The 15,000-nt window shown below is 45.7% G+C and overlaps 2 protein-coding genes across 3 annotated transcripts in view; one reads left to right on the top strand and one right to left on the bottom strand.

The window, feature by feature from the left end:
* Window positions 1-5,280: 5,280 nt before the first annotated feature.
* Window positions 5,281-10,248, bottom strand: LOC311308555 (ubiquitin-like protein 7). Of its 2 annotated transcripts, none has more exons than XM_084437526.1 (11): window positions 10,213-10,248; window positions 9,699-9,875; window positions 8,628-8,747; window positions 8,388-8,470; window positions 8,003-8,087; window positions 7,840-7,897; window positions 7,578-7,711; window positions 7,408-7,457; window positions 7,150-7,326; window positions 6,918-7,031; window positions 5,281-5,906 (listed from the first exon to the last, which is right to left on the bottom strand). In XM_084437526.1, exons 2-11 carry the CDS (start codon window positions 9,871-9,873, stop codon window positions 5,766-5,768), a joined length of 1,137 nt encoding a protein of 378 aa, XP_084293652.1. In that variant the 5' UTR covers window positions 9,874-9,875; window positions 10,213-10,248; the 3' UTR covers window positions 5,281-5,765. The 2 variants fall into 2 exon arrangements, with proteins under 2 accessions (XP_084293652.1, XP_084293653.1); XM_084437527.1 differs by having other exon boundaries at window positions 9,699-9,900; window positions 10,213-10,235.
* A 1,731-nt stretch (window positions 10,249-11,979) lies between these two features.
* Window positions 11,980-15,000, top strand: part of cd276 (CD276 molecule) — a gene marked incomplete at its 3' end in the record, with an annotated part of 19,157 nt that continues 16,136 nt past the window's right edge. Inside the window, exon 1 of the mRNA XM_084437477.1 lies at window positions 11,980-12,097. The remainder of the gene's footprint in view (window positions 12,098-15,000) is intronic.

The raw sequence follows: 15,000 nt of genomic DNA, 5'->3' as shown, positions 1-15,000 counted from the left end.
AGAGAGAGAGAGAGAGAGAGAGATTTTGGAGGGCAGAGAAAGGGGTTTTGTCTCAATCGGCAGACACACTCTTTACATTGTTTTGTCTCTATGGGAACCTGAAATGGCCCTTCTCTCCTTCAGAGACGTGTGTGTGTGTGTGTGTGTGTGTGTGTGTGTGTGTGTGTGTGTGTGTGAGTGAGAAAGAGAGAGGAAGAGAGAGAGAGAGATGCCGTCAGCCTTTGATTTGCTCTCTGACCACTTAGGCAGTCAGGTGGTTTGTATGAGTGTTTTTGTGTACATTTCTTTCCCACGTATGTATGCACTACTATTACATATCTGTACAGTCCCTCTTCGCCAAATGTATATACTGAATGTATTGTATGGGGACATAGAGGCATCATGTTTCAAACAAAATAAAAGTAGAGTTTATGAGTCCAACCGCTGTGACATTACGTTCCTTTGTGTCTCCAACAAGCATGAAAAACATGAACACGTTCGATCATGTCTCTGTGTTTTGTCATCACCGTTACCATGGTGAAGTCCTATTCTAAGGTAAGTGCCATTCAAATTGAGCGTCAAGGACAGGAGATGGCAGGAAGAATGGGAGAATGGCTCCTCCTACTCTTATTCTTTCACTGTAGAACCCGCTGCACCGTGCTTCTCAGGTTTCACACTAAGTCTATCTTCAACATCTGCGACTTTTTGTGACTCGCAACACACGCAATGGGCGGCAACACAGAACGCACACACGCTGAAGCGCTCGCCGATTGAAAGTTGTCCTCTGCATTTCTCCCATCCAAGCTGTTCTCGTCCAGGGGCAGCCAGGAGCAGTGGGCAGCCAGGAGCGGTGGGCAGCCTTATCACTGGCGCCCGGGGAACAAGTCCAAGTGCTCAGTCCAAGTCCTGGTCAGGAACCGGACTGGAGAGCATCTGTTCTTCTGCATGTTTCTCGCATCGGGGTTCTATGTGGAGGGAACCCGAGTGAGCACGGGGAGAACATGCAAACTCTACACAGAAAGGACCGGGTGAAAGCCCGTGCGGGAATCGAACCCAGGACCTTCTTGCAGTGAGGCAACGGTGTAACGCACCAAGCCACCGTGCCACCCTCAGATACGTACCCACTGCCTAGATGAGCTTCATCACTAGTAGAGATCAATCCTCCTTCATTATTCATAACATATAGGTACATGAGGAGCATAACATAAAGGTACATGAGGAGCATAACATAAAAGGTACATGAGGAGCATGTAGCTCGGTCAGGGGTGTAAATCTAGACAGTGCAGGAGGTGCGGTTGCACTGGGGCCCGTGGAGGCCCCAAAGATTCCAGCTACAGTTGGTTGGTTAGTCAACTTGTTGATTTGATTTTGTTTTGTCTGTTACATGTCAGAGTGCTATCCGTGGTTCTGATAGCTTACACTATGAATCTCTACTTTGCCAATACAATAGCCTACGTAACTAATTCAACTGTAAAATATAACATATCGTCAGTAAAATATATACAGTACATTTACATATGCCTAATAGTGTGTGTGTATTCATAACTAGTAACTAGCGTGCACTATAGGGCCTGTCATAATAGCTTGCACTGGGGCCCATCGTAACTACGTTACAACACTGAGCTCTGCAAGAGCCATGCATGCTCTCGGCTTCTATCCGCAGTCTCTCACACATCATACACATATACATATATTGTGTGTGTGCACATATGTTATTCACGTTGTCTTTGGAGGAACGTAGAGCTGTACCTGTTTTTGTTTGTCTTTCTCTTGCTTCTGTTCTCGTCTGTTGCTTACTTTGGTTGTTATATGTCTTTTGAATAGTGTCTTGTAAGCCCATATGGGCTGGGCTTTTTGAAGCATGACACTAATAAAATACATCAATCAATCAATCATACATGCAGTACGAGAAGCAACCTACCGGTACCGAATACAGTCGTCGGAGACCGAGAACAGGGCTGTTTAGAAAAGAATGTACCCGGGCTGTTTGATGCTGGTCGCTCTCAGATGCCCGTGCCTGGAGCTTGGCTGGAACTAGCAGACAGACGGCAGAGCTTCCTGGCCGGGATACACTGGTGTTTATGAACATATGGAGGAGCCCATATGTCACACACCTCCACAGCGAGCGAGATCGAACATCATCAACATCTCCCTGGGGTTCTGGGGTCTGCCGTTAGCATGGAGGGAGAGGTCCATGCTGGCTCTGAACATGGAGCTCAGGTCGTCAACGTCACTGCATCTTAACGAATGCCTCAGATATCGGCCTACGACCTGTAGCTACATGTATTAGGACTATTTTCATATTCTCCATGGGAACAGGGGTCAAGAGGATAGCATTGTAGGGGGTTATAGCTGATCTTTAGATTGGTCTGTAAGAGGATATATCATATTCTCTCGTTCAGCCAGAGACAATTTTCTAGGCTATTCGAAAGCGAGTGGAATTCAAGGCGTCAGACGGTGCCAATAGCAATCCCTTATCGCTCTGTCCCAGATCACCAGTCCCTCTGGTCCTCTCTGCTCAGGAGAGATGTTTCCAGCTCCTCCGTATGTCATCTCTCCCAGGGATGAGCCACCAAGGGTTAAAGCACCTGGAATGACAGCCGCCTTTGTGGACAAATTAAAGAGGGGGCCCTAGAAAAAGAATGGCGGATACAAAACAAAACAAAAAACCTGGTATGAAAGCAGTAGTCTAAATGAGTCCTCAAGAGGATGAAGATTGTCCGCATCCATCACAAACTCATTTCACATTCCGCTCGGTCACACCCGGCAGAAAGCAATCTCAGGTAACAGACCTCATGCTAATAAGGTGACGTTATTTAGACAAAAGTGAACAGGAGACAGTATAGCAGCCTTCCCGTTCTCTCCTGACACATCTCTCTGGGGAGCTGACCTGGAGAGTAGCCTGTTATTATTGCTCAAGGTGTCTGTGGCAGCTTTATTAGTCCAGCTTTTATGCCATTTTAAGCAAAAAAGCAATTGAGATTTCTACTGACGCGTCTCACTGTAATAGTCAGGGGCAGGAGGGATATGTTGATTCAGATTCTTCCAAAAGCATCAAATTTGGCCCAGATGTTGCCCATACCATACCGTATCAGTTTCTGATGAGGCACCCCATGGGGTGGCCATATTGGCTAAATCCAATATGGCTGCCACCCCAAAAGATACCACTTTTTATGGGTTTTTGTGGTCGTGTAATCTGATTCTGATGCCATTTCAATGATTTGAGGTCAAGTTTACCCCGGAAAGTTTGCATAAATGCCAATAATTTTTTTGGGGGGTGTAATCTGGGATAGACACAGCAGAAACACTTGGTTTGACCCCAAAATGAACTTTATGCCAACTTTGAGGGGTAAACTTCAAACTCAGACTTCCCAGAGAAGTCTTTAAAGAATCCTGCGGTTGTTATTATGCAACGTCTTGTTCTCCTTCTTGGATTACTGCTTGTTCTCCGCAGCACAGGCAGACGAAGCGGTGGCAGGTAGGCAAGGCTGTAGATGAAAGAGAGCTGAACTGTAGTCTTGAAAGAGAATTTCATTCATCTGAACAAGGTACGAACGGGGGTTGAGATTTGTGAGCGACCGCGGCGGGACTGTGGAACCGAGTTAACCTCTGAAGAGAAGTTCTGATGATCTCACCCGAGGGGAAGGGGGTGATGGGAGAGGGAGGGGCTACTTTACACATTCCTCGTTTTCTTCATTATTTCTTCACCTTCTGTTTTCTTTAATGACTCACCCCGATCGCTGTCTCTCTCTTCCACAGCCAAAACGCTGTCCTCACACAGGAAAGAAACAGTCTTCAGCTGATCCCTCAAGCCCTCCAAACCTGTCCACGGAGGGGAGGGAGACTGAGGCCTCCGCAGGGCAGATACTGTAGGCGTTACCGACTGGATCTGTTCAGACAGCATCTGATGATTTCAACTTTCCTTTGATGTCAAGAGAGAACATGTACAAGGCTAGTGGAAATATGCGTAAGGAAAGTGATGAAGAATAGTGCGAAAAACGAGACAGTTGTGACAAACGTCGGTTGGAGTGGCGCTAATGCAAGCATTTTGTATGAAACAGAATCTCCCTTTATAAAGCGGACAGATGTCTCCATGGCAACGTCCCGGGCAGTGATGACAGTAGATTGTGGAGGATGTGCTTAGAGACGAGGAGGATGTGCTTAGAGACGAGGAGGATGTGCTTAGAGACGAGGAGGACAGGTCTGACTTGACGTGAATGGTTCTTAACTACAGTGTGTATCCGTGTTATCATCATGCATCATTAGCAGCTAACAAGAATGCTTTTCCCCGGAAAAATCAAAAAACAAAACAGCAATGTCTACAGCAATGTTTGTATGTGCTTGGCATAGTTACTGTGCTGTATATCTCAACCTAAACAATGCCAATGTTTGATTCACAGTATTTGAGGCATTGTTTGATATATTGTATTTGAGCCATCTGAACTACAAGGCTCTGTTGTGTGCGACACTACCCATGTGGCATCTACTTCAATTTAAGCCGTGAAATTCTAACATAATCAATATTTGAGCTCCATGTGGATCTGGAGATTACACAGAGTCCTTTGAAGGGGAGGCAGCTCTCGAAAATGACCCAGACAACACGCATGGGGGGGGGGGGGGGGTCTAAATTGCCCGCAGGTGTGCAAATGTATATAAAGGAAATGGGTCCAGACGGACAGAGTGGTGTTCGGGCGCTGTGCTGGTGACGGGTCAAGTCCCTGATTGAGCCGTCTCATTCACAGATGCAGTTTTAAAACTAAGCAGGGCAATTAGGACGGAGATTGAGAGCGTCGCTGTGGGGGCGCAGATTCAGCACTCACCATTTCTCCTCTTCCCCCAGAATCCCCCCCGGTGGAAGACAATGAGACAAAGGAGGCTCGCAAATGGGCCCGGCTGTCTGGGTCTGAACAAAGCGCGCGCTCATTTGCTCATAGCCACCAGGTTGAGACACAATACCATGCGAATGAATGCTGGTCCACTCCGAGTAGAGCGAGGGAAAGTCTACAGTAGCTCGTCAGATTCTTCGTTCTTAGCATGGTCTCACCTGCGAGGTGACAGGTGAATAACTGATATGAATATTGTAAGACCAGTACCTGACTCAAACTGAATATTATTACTGTCAAGCAAATATGTACCCCAATAAATCATGCATTTTATAATTTCAATTGAATATGAAACCCAACAAACCACTTGGGTCATGCTATTTGCATTCTTGAGATTGTAAGGCTGACTTTCACAAAAACACCAGTGAAACATGAGTAACTCATATCTAAGTTGTATTAGAAGAGGAAGGCAATGGAATGTGATTATAGACTGCCATCTAGTGTACAACTTGGTGAACTACAGTTCTATCAGTTTGCACATTCTTTCCATGCACAATATGGGAGCGCACCCAGACGTTTGGTCCTGATGTCTGCCAAGGTCATTTTTCAGTTTTTTACATATTATGAAAATGTAATAATATGATTACTTTATCAGAGTCAATTTGAAAAAGTAAGATTGGTGGAAGAACACAGTTCATTGCAGCCACAGAAGGAAATGAAAGCCAAATCGAGTGTATATATGCTACACATTATCTTTATGAAGTCATGTCAAAAATGTAAAGGTGAAATGTTTTCACAGCAACTCAGAACAAGATAGAATAGCTTCACCTAGGGGTGTGGTAGTGATGGGTTATCACCTGCCTAGTGCCTACAGGCGTAGTCCATATAATAGCAGACTGGCCAACTGTCCTAGGCCTGGGCTCCTCCCCCTCTTCTCTCCTCTCTCCCGGGTCCTCCCCGGGCTCAGAGTCCCGGTCCTCCAGCGAAGATGAGCTCCAGGGCCGCCTGGATGTCTCCGTCTGTGGCCTGCAGGGCCCTCAGCATCAGCTCCTCGTCCTGGATCCCCATGTCCCTCAGCTGCTGCATCTGGGACTGCCAGCGACCCTGACCACCACAACCACAAGGGGAGCGTTACTGACAACCGGACGGTATACATAGACTCAGGCTGCGTTCCGAATCGCATACTTCTACTTCTTACTACCAATACCTACTACAGCTGCCCTTAGAAAGTAGTACTTTGCAAGCAGTAGGCATCCAATTGGGACATACTACCTTGTCATAACATTGCGCCTTGAAATTTGCCCACATCCGTCGCTGTCCATAACGCGACATTTGTCTACATTACATTACATTACAGTCATTTAGCAGACGCTTTTATCCAAAGCGACTAACAATAATTGCATTTAACGTAGGAAGAGCCAATGTACTACTACTTGCCAGAACTCACAAGTGCATCTTCTTTCTAAAACAAACAAGTGACTAAGAGCATAATCTAGTGCTGAAGCAAAGTGCAAGAATCACAATCTAAAGTACAGTGCAATATAATATAATAAGTGCTTAGGTGGGAGGATTGTTGTAGTACTTCTTGAAGAGATGAGTTTTGAGCCTGCGACGAAAGATGGGCAGCGACTCTGCTGTCCTGACATCAGTGGGCAGCTCATTCCACCACTGCGGGGCCAGGACAGAGAAGAGCCGTGACCGTGTCGATCGACCGCAGGAGCCTCGGAGTGACGGAGTGTCTACAGCTGTCACGACTCGCACATGTGACACACATTTCCGCTGCGCACAGGATTGTGGGTCAGAAAAGCCAGAAAAGCCTGCTGGCTTGCATACTGCAAAATACAACCGGATGTAGTAGGACATCCTGGTATTTTTGCCATACTGCATGTGGCATACCATGTATTGGGACATACTACATCCTGTTTTGGCATACTATATAGTAGGGTAGTATGCGATTCGGAACGCAGCCTCAGACTATCATTTCTCTAGCTACCAGGAATCAAAACTTAAATATCGTGTTTAATAACTAAGGGCGCAGCTTGTGGGGCGGTGTGGCCCCCAGGGGCCTGTGGAAATGCTGGTGTCCACCAGGGGGAGCGTCATGAGGAGACCCACCTGTAGAGATGACATGCTTGAGGCCTGCAGAGCCTGCTGTAGGGCCTGGCTGAACAGGTCGTTGCTGACCGGTGTCCCCGCCGGCATGGGGGGCACTCCGCTCGAGGGGTCCTGCTGAAGACGGAAGAACAGAACCGTCACGAGGGATACGCAACGCTCCCGCTAGCAGAGAACAATGGGCGTGTGTGTGTGTGTGTGTGTGTGTGTGTGTGTGTGTGTGTGTGTCGCTCACATGGTTTCCTGTAGTGGGGGTGACGGCGCTGCTCTCAGGGGTGCTAGCCAGGGCCAGGGCAGTGGCCAGCTCACTCTGGGTGATGGGTCGGGGGCCCGTGGCGCCGCTGTGACTCAGGGACACGGGTCGCCCTGCGGGGCCAGCAGCAGCTCTGCTGGATGGACCGGCCTGGTTCCCCTGTGACGTCAAGATAAGCTGACTCATCGGATCATATCAAGTGCATTAAATCTCTCGTCATTAAAAGCCCATTTGACTTACTGATTGGAAATCCTCGTCGTCATCAGACATGCCCTCAAACATGAAGCCTCCTGCAGACAAGGGAGAGAGCACACGCATCACAGAGGGTTCTAGCTGCGGTTCTCTAGGTTGGGTTCTCAGAGCGGTGGTGTCAGAACGGTCCTGGGGTGCCCCAGCATTGTGACTCTCACCTGGCATTTCACTGTAGGAGCTGGAGGAGACATTTCTGGAGGAGCTGGCACTGGACTGGGCAGGCATGCTGCCAGCCACCGAGTGTAGGACCAGGATGATGGCGTTGACCAGTGCTGGGTGAGATCTGATCAGCCTGTAGGGAAAGAGGGCAGACATACCGCACCCTTACAGCTAAGGCATAAGATTACAGAACCACGACATAGACACCAATTCAGTCGCAATGCGATACATGTATCCATTAATGAGAACAAATCCACTTACACATCCAGCATGTTAGGGTCTGTGAATTGTACAAATAGATCTTTGTCTTGGAGAACTCCTGCAGGAATCACGACAGCGTTGTCAGACACAATCTCATTACAGACATGGCCACAGCATGGTCTGATGTCACTGGTGAAAAGCCGGGCTCGTTCTTGGTACTTGCCTAGTGCCACCGGGTCAGACCTCAACCCGGGTGTGGCCACAATTATCTGGTCCAATGATTCCTTATTGGTCAGCATCTTATACACCTGCGGAGAGTGGAGGGAAATTATCATCATAGTCAAAGTCTCACGAGTACAGGCTCTGTGCACCAGCTCCACTACTTCCTGAAAGTCACTTGGCATCTTTATGTCCTGTCCTATATGATTGGATTAAGTGATTAATCAGGTGTGCGGCAGACCCAGCGCACACCTGATTAATCACTTAATCCAATCATATTGGACAGGAAATAAAGAAGCCAAGTGACTTTCAGGAAGTAGTGAAGCTGGTGCACAGAGCCTATTTCAAAACTTGATGGAAGCCTGGTTAGTTTCACGTCGTCTGCTTACCGAGTCCCTGTAGGCGGTGTTGGAGTGGAGAGCCGCCTGCAGCGCACGGAACTCCCCCGCCGCCATCGTCCTGATCACCGGCTCTACAGGCGATGACGACGAGGGACAGAGACACAGGTGGGTACAGAGCAACAAAGGACCAGATATGGGTCTCCTTTTGCGGAAAGCAGCTTACTCTTGGAACCATGGGAAAGGGTTTTAACTGAGGCGGGTTTTAGACTGGTCACAATAAGAACTCACCTGGACGGACATCTGGTTCTGGCCAGGCCTTCTTGAGGATGTGCAGAGTGGATCCAGGCTGGATCCCACAGGCGTCCAAGGTCAGGTCATCCTTAAGCTTACGGCCGCAGTGCACTAGCTCTGAGAGTGGATACTGTCTGTCAGTGCACTAGCTCTGAGAGTGGATACTATCTGTCAGTGCACTAGCTCTGAGAGTGGATACTATCTGTTAGTGCACTAGCTCTGAGAGTGGATACTGTCTGTCAGTGCACTAGCTCTGAGAGTGGATACTGTCTGTCAGTGCACTAGCTCTGAGAGTGGATACTGTCTGTTAGTGCACTAGCTCTGAGAGTGGATACTGTCTGTTAGTGCACTAGCTCTGAGAGTGGATACTGTCTGTTAGTGCACTAGCTCTGAGAGTGGATACTGTCTGTCAGTGCACTAGCTCTGAGAGTGGATACTGTCTGTTAGTGCACTAGCTCTGAGAGTGGATACTATCTGTCAGTGCACTAGCTCAGAGTGGATACTATCTGTTAGTGCACTAGCTCTGAGAGTGGATACTGTCTGTCAGTGCACTAGCTCTGAGAGTGGATACTGTCTGTCAGTGCACTAGCTCTGAGAGTGGATACTGTCTGTTAGTGCACTAGCTCTGAGAGTGGATACTGTCTGTTAGTGCACTAGCTCTGAGAGTGGATACTGTCTGTTAGTGCACTAGCTCTGAGAGTGGATACTGTCTGTCAGTGCACTAGCTCTGAGAGTGGATACTGTCTGTTAGTGCACTAGCTCTGAGAGTGGATACTGTCTGTTAGTGCACTAGCTCTGAGAGTGGATACTGTCTGTCAGTGCACTAGCTCTGAGAGTGGATACTGTCTGTTAGTGCACTAGCTCTGAGAGGGGATACTGTCTGTTAGTGCACTAGCTCTGAGAGTGGATACTGTCTGTTAGTGCACTAGCTCTGAGAGTGGATACTGTCTGTTAGACACGTGTGCTGCGCATAGAACAGCTCGTCTCGTGTTAGTGATACAAACCTATGATATATAAATAAAGCTTTGATTGATTGATTGATTGATTGATTGATTGATTGATACAAACCTATGAGCTCAGGATCCGGGAGCGAGTCGGGGAGCTGTGCTGCGACCAGCTGCTTCAGGGTGGACACCCGGTACCCCCCGGGGGGCACGTCTCCGGGCATGGTCTCGGGGAAGAGGAACACGGATTTGGGCTGATCCATCAGCTTTAACGACAGCTGCCATTCGCTTGAAGCCATGTCTAGAAAATCAAGTTGAAATGAACACTGTGAAACGAAGCTGGTGTTGCGAGCAGCCGAGTAAAGTGTGGGACTTGATGGTCACGTGTTTGGAAAGTGTGTTTTTGTTGTACAGCAAACAAACAAAACCCGTGGATCAGAGAGAGAGCAAGCTAACCAGATAGCACTAGCAAGCTAACCAGCTACACAAATGTTAGCTCTTTTGCGTTGGATTGGCATTACTAAAACCGTTAATGCGAATTGTAGGAATTACATTTTGTATGCCAAACAAATGAACTCATGAATTAGTAACTAAACGCATCAAATCGACACACAAGTGTTATTTTCCTGCACACTCACCGCTTTGTTGACAGTCCTTTTACTTCCTGGTCCGTCACGTGGTTTTCTACAACTCTGACGAAAGCAGAAAATGTGGAATGAACCTTCTGCAACTATTATTTTTGGTGGCATGCAACAAACTATTAATACATCCATGCATGCAACAAACTATTAATACATCCATGCATGCAACAAACTATTAATACATCCATGCATGCAACAAACTATTAATACATCCATGCATGCAACAAACTATTAATACATCCATGCATGCAACAAACTATTAATACATCCATGCATGCAACAAACTATCACTTTCTCCTGAACGGTGTCTAGAAAGGCAAGGCAAGGCAAGGCAAGTTTATTTATATAGCACATTTCAGCCACAGGGCAATTCAAGGTGCTTTACATGAGACATTAAAAGCATTAAAACAAAAAGCAAGACATTATAGACATTTAAAACAAAAGGCAGGACAAATTAAAAGCATTAAAACAAAAAGCAAGTCATTATAGACATTTAAACAAAAAGCAGGACAAATAGAATACAGGAATAAAAGTTACAGTGCAGTATACTAGAAACTATAACTATATATACTAGAAAGTGACATTCACCAGGCACTTTCACCAAAGATGAATTATTTTGTAGTATGGTGTCCAATGAATCATATACAGCTTTACAGTCCAATGCACATCTGGAAATGTGGATGATAATCATGATTTCAAGTGTAATAGAAGAAAAGAAGAAAGAAACATGTCTCTGTGTGCAACTGTGAGAGTGAGGAGTAGAGAAGAAGGAAACCATAATATCTTAAATAGGCTCCCAGATTGCTCTTCCCTCTGTAGCCTGTCATCAGCTCCAGCCGTGGAAAGACAGTCTGTATAACATCTTTCCTAATACAACTTTCTGTTTTAATGTGATATTTTCTGGAGTTATCCTTATGTAAATATTGACGACCGAAACAGCAGCCAGGCTGAATAAAACATCATAGGACAATTCAAAATCGTAAACAGACATAAATATTTTGAGAATATAGGGATACCTGTTAAAGTGTCGATTACAACCTAAACAACCTATAGGCGACCAGGGGGCCTACATGTCCTAGTTTTGGGGTTGCGGTAGGTCGGTAGGTTACCGATGTCAGGACAGCAGAGTCACTGCCCATCTTTCGTCGCAGGCTCAAAACTCATCTCTTAAGAAGTACTACAACAATCCTCCCTCCTAAGCACTTATTATATTATATTGCACTGTACTTTAGATTGCTATTCTTGCACTTTGCCTTCAGCACTAGATTATGCTCTTCGTCACTTGTTTTAGAAAGAAGATGCACTTGTGAGTTCTGGTGAGTAGTAGTACATTGGCTCTTCCTACGTTAAATGCAATTATTGTTAGTCGCTTTGGATAAAAGCGTCAGCTAAATGACTGTAATGTAATGTCTACGTGTTCCCCAGCGGTGGGATAGGGGCAGACTTTCCTAGTTTTGGGGTTGGGTAGGTCTATGTGTTCCCCAACGGTGGGATAGGGGCAGACTTTCCTAGTTTTGGGGTTGGGTAGGTCTACGTGTTCCCCAACGGTGGGATAGGGGCAGATACATCTCTAGTTTTGGGGTTGTGGTAGGTCTACGTGTTCCCCAGCGGTGGGATAGGGGCAGACTTTCCCATGTATGTGACATCATCCTGGACAAAGCGTCTAGGAGTGGTTCTTCGAGGCTGTCGCCCTGAACGTTTCGTTTAAAGAAGCTGTAACCTACCCATCCTAACAGCGAGAGGGGAAGTTACAAAGCAGCTATTGTCATTGTGACATTTAAACGCATGTATAACCTCAGGGAATAGGGACCAGTGGGAAGCGTCTTTAAAAAGAAATCGTGCCGCTGGATAGGTGATTTATAAGTTTCCTTCTCCTAACATGGTAAGTTCTCCTTCATTTGATTTAGGCAAACCGACGATAAGCTAAACTGAACGTTTTATTTCGACAAGATAGAGCTCAAAGTAGAAACAAGACTCAATAAATCCTTTGTTTAAAAGATCCCGAGCAGCAACAGCTGGAGTAGGAAGCGGAGCCGCATGAACGGGTGAAAATGTGTCCCGTTACTGCTGCTGGATTAGACTACTTGTAGGCTGGAAAATACACACAGCATCGGTTGTTATCGTCCCTCTTAGTTTGAAGTTGCTATAAGATGTCAACGAAGCATGTATTCGATGTTATGTCCCTGATGCTATGGTAAAGGTTTATTGAATGACATGGAATGGGCCCACGGATGTGGTCTATACAGCAGACGCCCCCTCTGGTCGAGTTGAAACAGCTTCTGTATGATATTCTACTCTGTGTGATTAGTTCATTTCATTTTCTAAATGTATCTGAACATTTACATTTGGACTGGACGGGGGCGGGGTCCACAGATGACCACAAGTAGTGGTCGTTTGGACAGTGTCCAGTAAAGGCCCACACCTCCATCTCCAGTGCTGGTATTATGGTTTTATGCATGCAACTTGCTTACTTTAGAGTCAGCATGCAGCATGCTACATGTATGCAAGAGCAGGCTGCACCATCAGAAGAAAGGTACTCAGTCATTCAAAGGTGTTTTTTTTAGCAGCTGCATATTCTATTATCCACTCTAATCCTGGGCTTGCTAGGGCTCCTGGGCCCAGTATTTCAAAACATTCAATCTGGATCAGGATATTACATCTCAAAATTGGGTTTTTCGAACCAGGATATGACTCTGATCCTCCTAAATTGGGATATGGATTTGGTAATCTAATCCTACCCAGAATCCTGATCAAATGTTGTTCTTGGGTATTTCAAAACTCTAAGGTGGAGATTAGGATAGTTTTGATGATAAAAATCTGGATTATCCTGATCTCACTGGAAGGATGGATCAAGCATGGATTCAAGGTGGATGTAGATGCATGTATCATTCTTTCATTCAATATTTGCATATTAAGGTAGCTTAACACAGACCATGCCAACACAATATGCATTCTAAATTAAACAATTAACCAATTAAATATTTTCAATCAATTAAAAAAAAAAACTCCATGCCCTTAGAAAAATAGGTAGGTACAAATACAAGAATGTCACACATCTTCATATGAAACTGCAATGCCATCATCTTTCAGCCTCTCTTCTTAGAGGTGAATGTGAAGTTTTGTTTCCCTCTGTTGAAGCAAGGTCAGTTTAATCTGCTCCTCAGATAGAGATCTGTTTCTCTGCTCTCTCAGTTTCTTTCCTCACCAGATCCCCACAGCCATCTGGACTCTTGAATTGGTACATGATAATAATGATAACATCTACATAAAATCTAGCGATCATGGCACAATTAGGCTTAATGTAATATGAACATAAATATAATATTTGATGCACAACAAAAGAAAGACAAGAGTACCATAAATACACTCTAATGTTTCAGAGTGCCATGAAGCCAAGAGAAAGAACCCTGATGTTAAGGCCTTCTGCCTTGGTTCTGTTGCACTTTTGGAGGTTACGGCAAAGACAACCCACTATTTTCTCAAAAAACAACACAATTGACTCAAGATATTTTTCCACATTTTCAGATGAAATGTTTTGAAGTACTGGGCCCTGTTTCACGATGCCAGCTGCAGATCTGCTACTGTTATTATGCTGGGTTCCATGCTGCAGTGGGGGACTGGGCTGTAGAATAGGTAATCTGATGAGACCCAGCTGTGCTTTATTGGCAGGTATAGTTCTCTGGTGGGACACATAATGTCGGATATCAAGCAGCCAATACCGCTTCCGAGGAAATGGTGAGAATGGGGATGAAAGACAAGAAATATCCTTCCTACTGTTGTTTTAGATTCGTTGGACGGTCAAATGTGCTAGACACACAGGCTCTTTCTTTATTGAGGTTATTCATCAGCGAGTAGTTGTGAGTGTATGGCGAGTGTACTATAGAACTTTTCCCCCTTTTTGGAACAGAGCAAAAACGCCTGCTATAAATCTAGTAGGAGTTAAAACGGATGTGGTGACCCAGCTTTACCATATGAAAGGATCTGAAAGGATCTCTGGTCAGATGAGTTTGATATGACCTCAACCACAGAGGTAGCAAATGAAATCTAGAGAGAGAGGGAAATTAAGAGAGAAAAGAGGGAATGGACCATACCCGTAGGAGCAGAGGGGGCAGGGAAAGAACCCTGGGTAATTCAATAAAACAGTGAGGGCTTCCTGGTGTGTGGGAGACGGGCTCAGACAGCGGTGTACGCTGTGGTGACTCAGGCCTACCATGACTCATACCTTTTGTGCTGACCTTAGTAGGCTGCAGTTAGAAACAGTTAGAAACAGATGCAGTCCGGGTGTGTCGTGTGTTTGTATACTGAGCCCAGCCTGGATGTTCTTCACAGTCAACCGTTGTCTTAGCTGCATCACAGTTAGCGTCTTGAGCCTTGAGGACAGATATGTATTACACAGATTGTTTGTCTCGTTTGGTGTTAAATCCGGGGTTTTGAACCGGTGGTCCGTGGCCCCCTGGTGGTTCGCGAGGTCATTGCATGTGGTCCATGACAATTTTTTATTTTCTTATTATTTTTTAATTCATTTATTAATTCATTTTCATTTACGATTTCTTGTTTGTGAATAATCAAAGGCTGGTTTATGCCAAATGCTTTTTGGTGTCTTTGGAATATGCTTACTGTAACCCCCACAGCTAAGCAAGTAGGTGTTTGTGCTGTGAAATTGTGAAATGAGCAGGTCTATAGCTAATGAAAACTTGTACGCCCTATCATTGTAGGCACGCGTGCCATGCTGGCGCCTGGCAAAAAAGTGGCCCTCATTTGGGAGTGAGAAAGTTTGCAACCCTA

Source organism: Borostomias antarcticus, assembly GCF_949987555.1.
Source record: "Borostomias antarcticus genome assembly, chromosome: 4".
In the NCBI taxonomy this organism is placed as follows: Eukaryota; Metazoa; Chordata; class Actinopteri; order Stomiiformes; family Stomiidae; genus Borostomias; species Borostomias antarcticus.
Note: the sequence above shows the minus strand (reverse complement) of the source record. Positions and strands in the feature narration are given on the sequence as shown.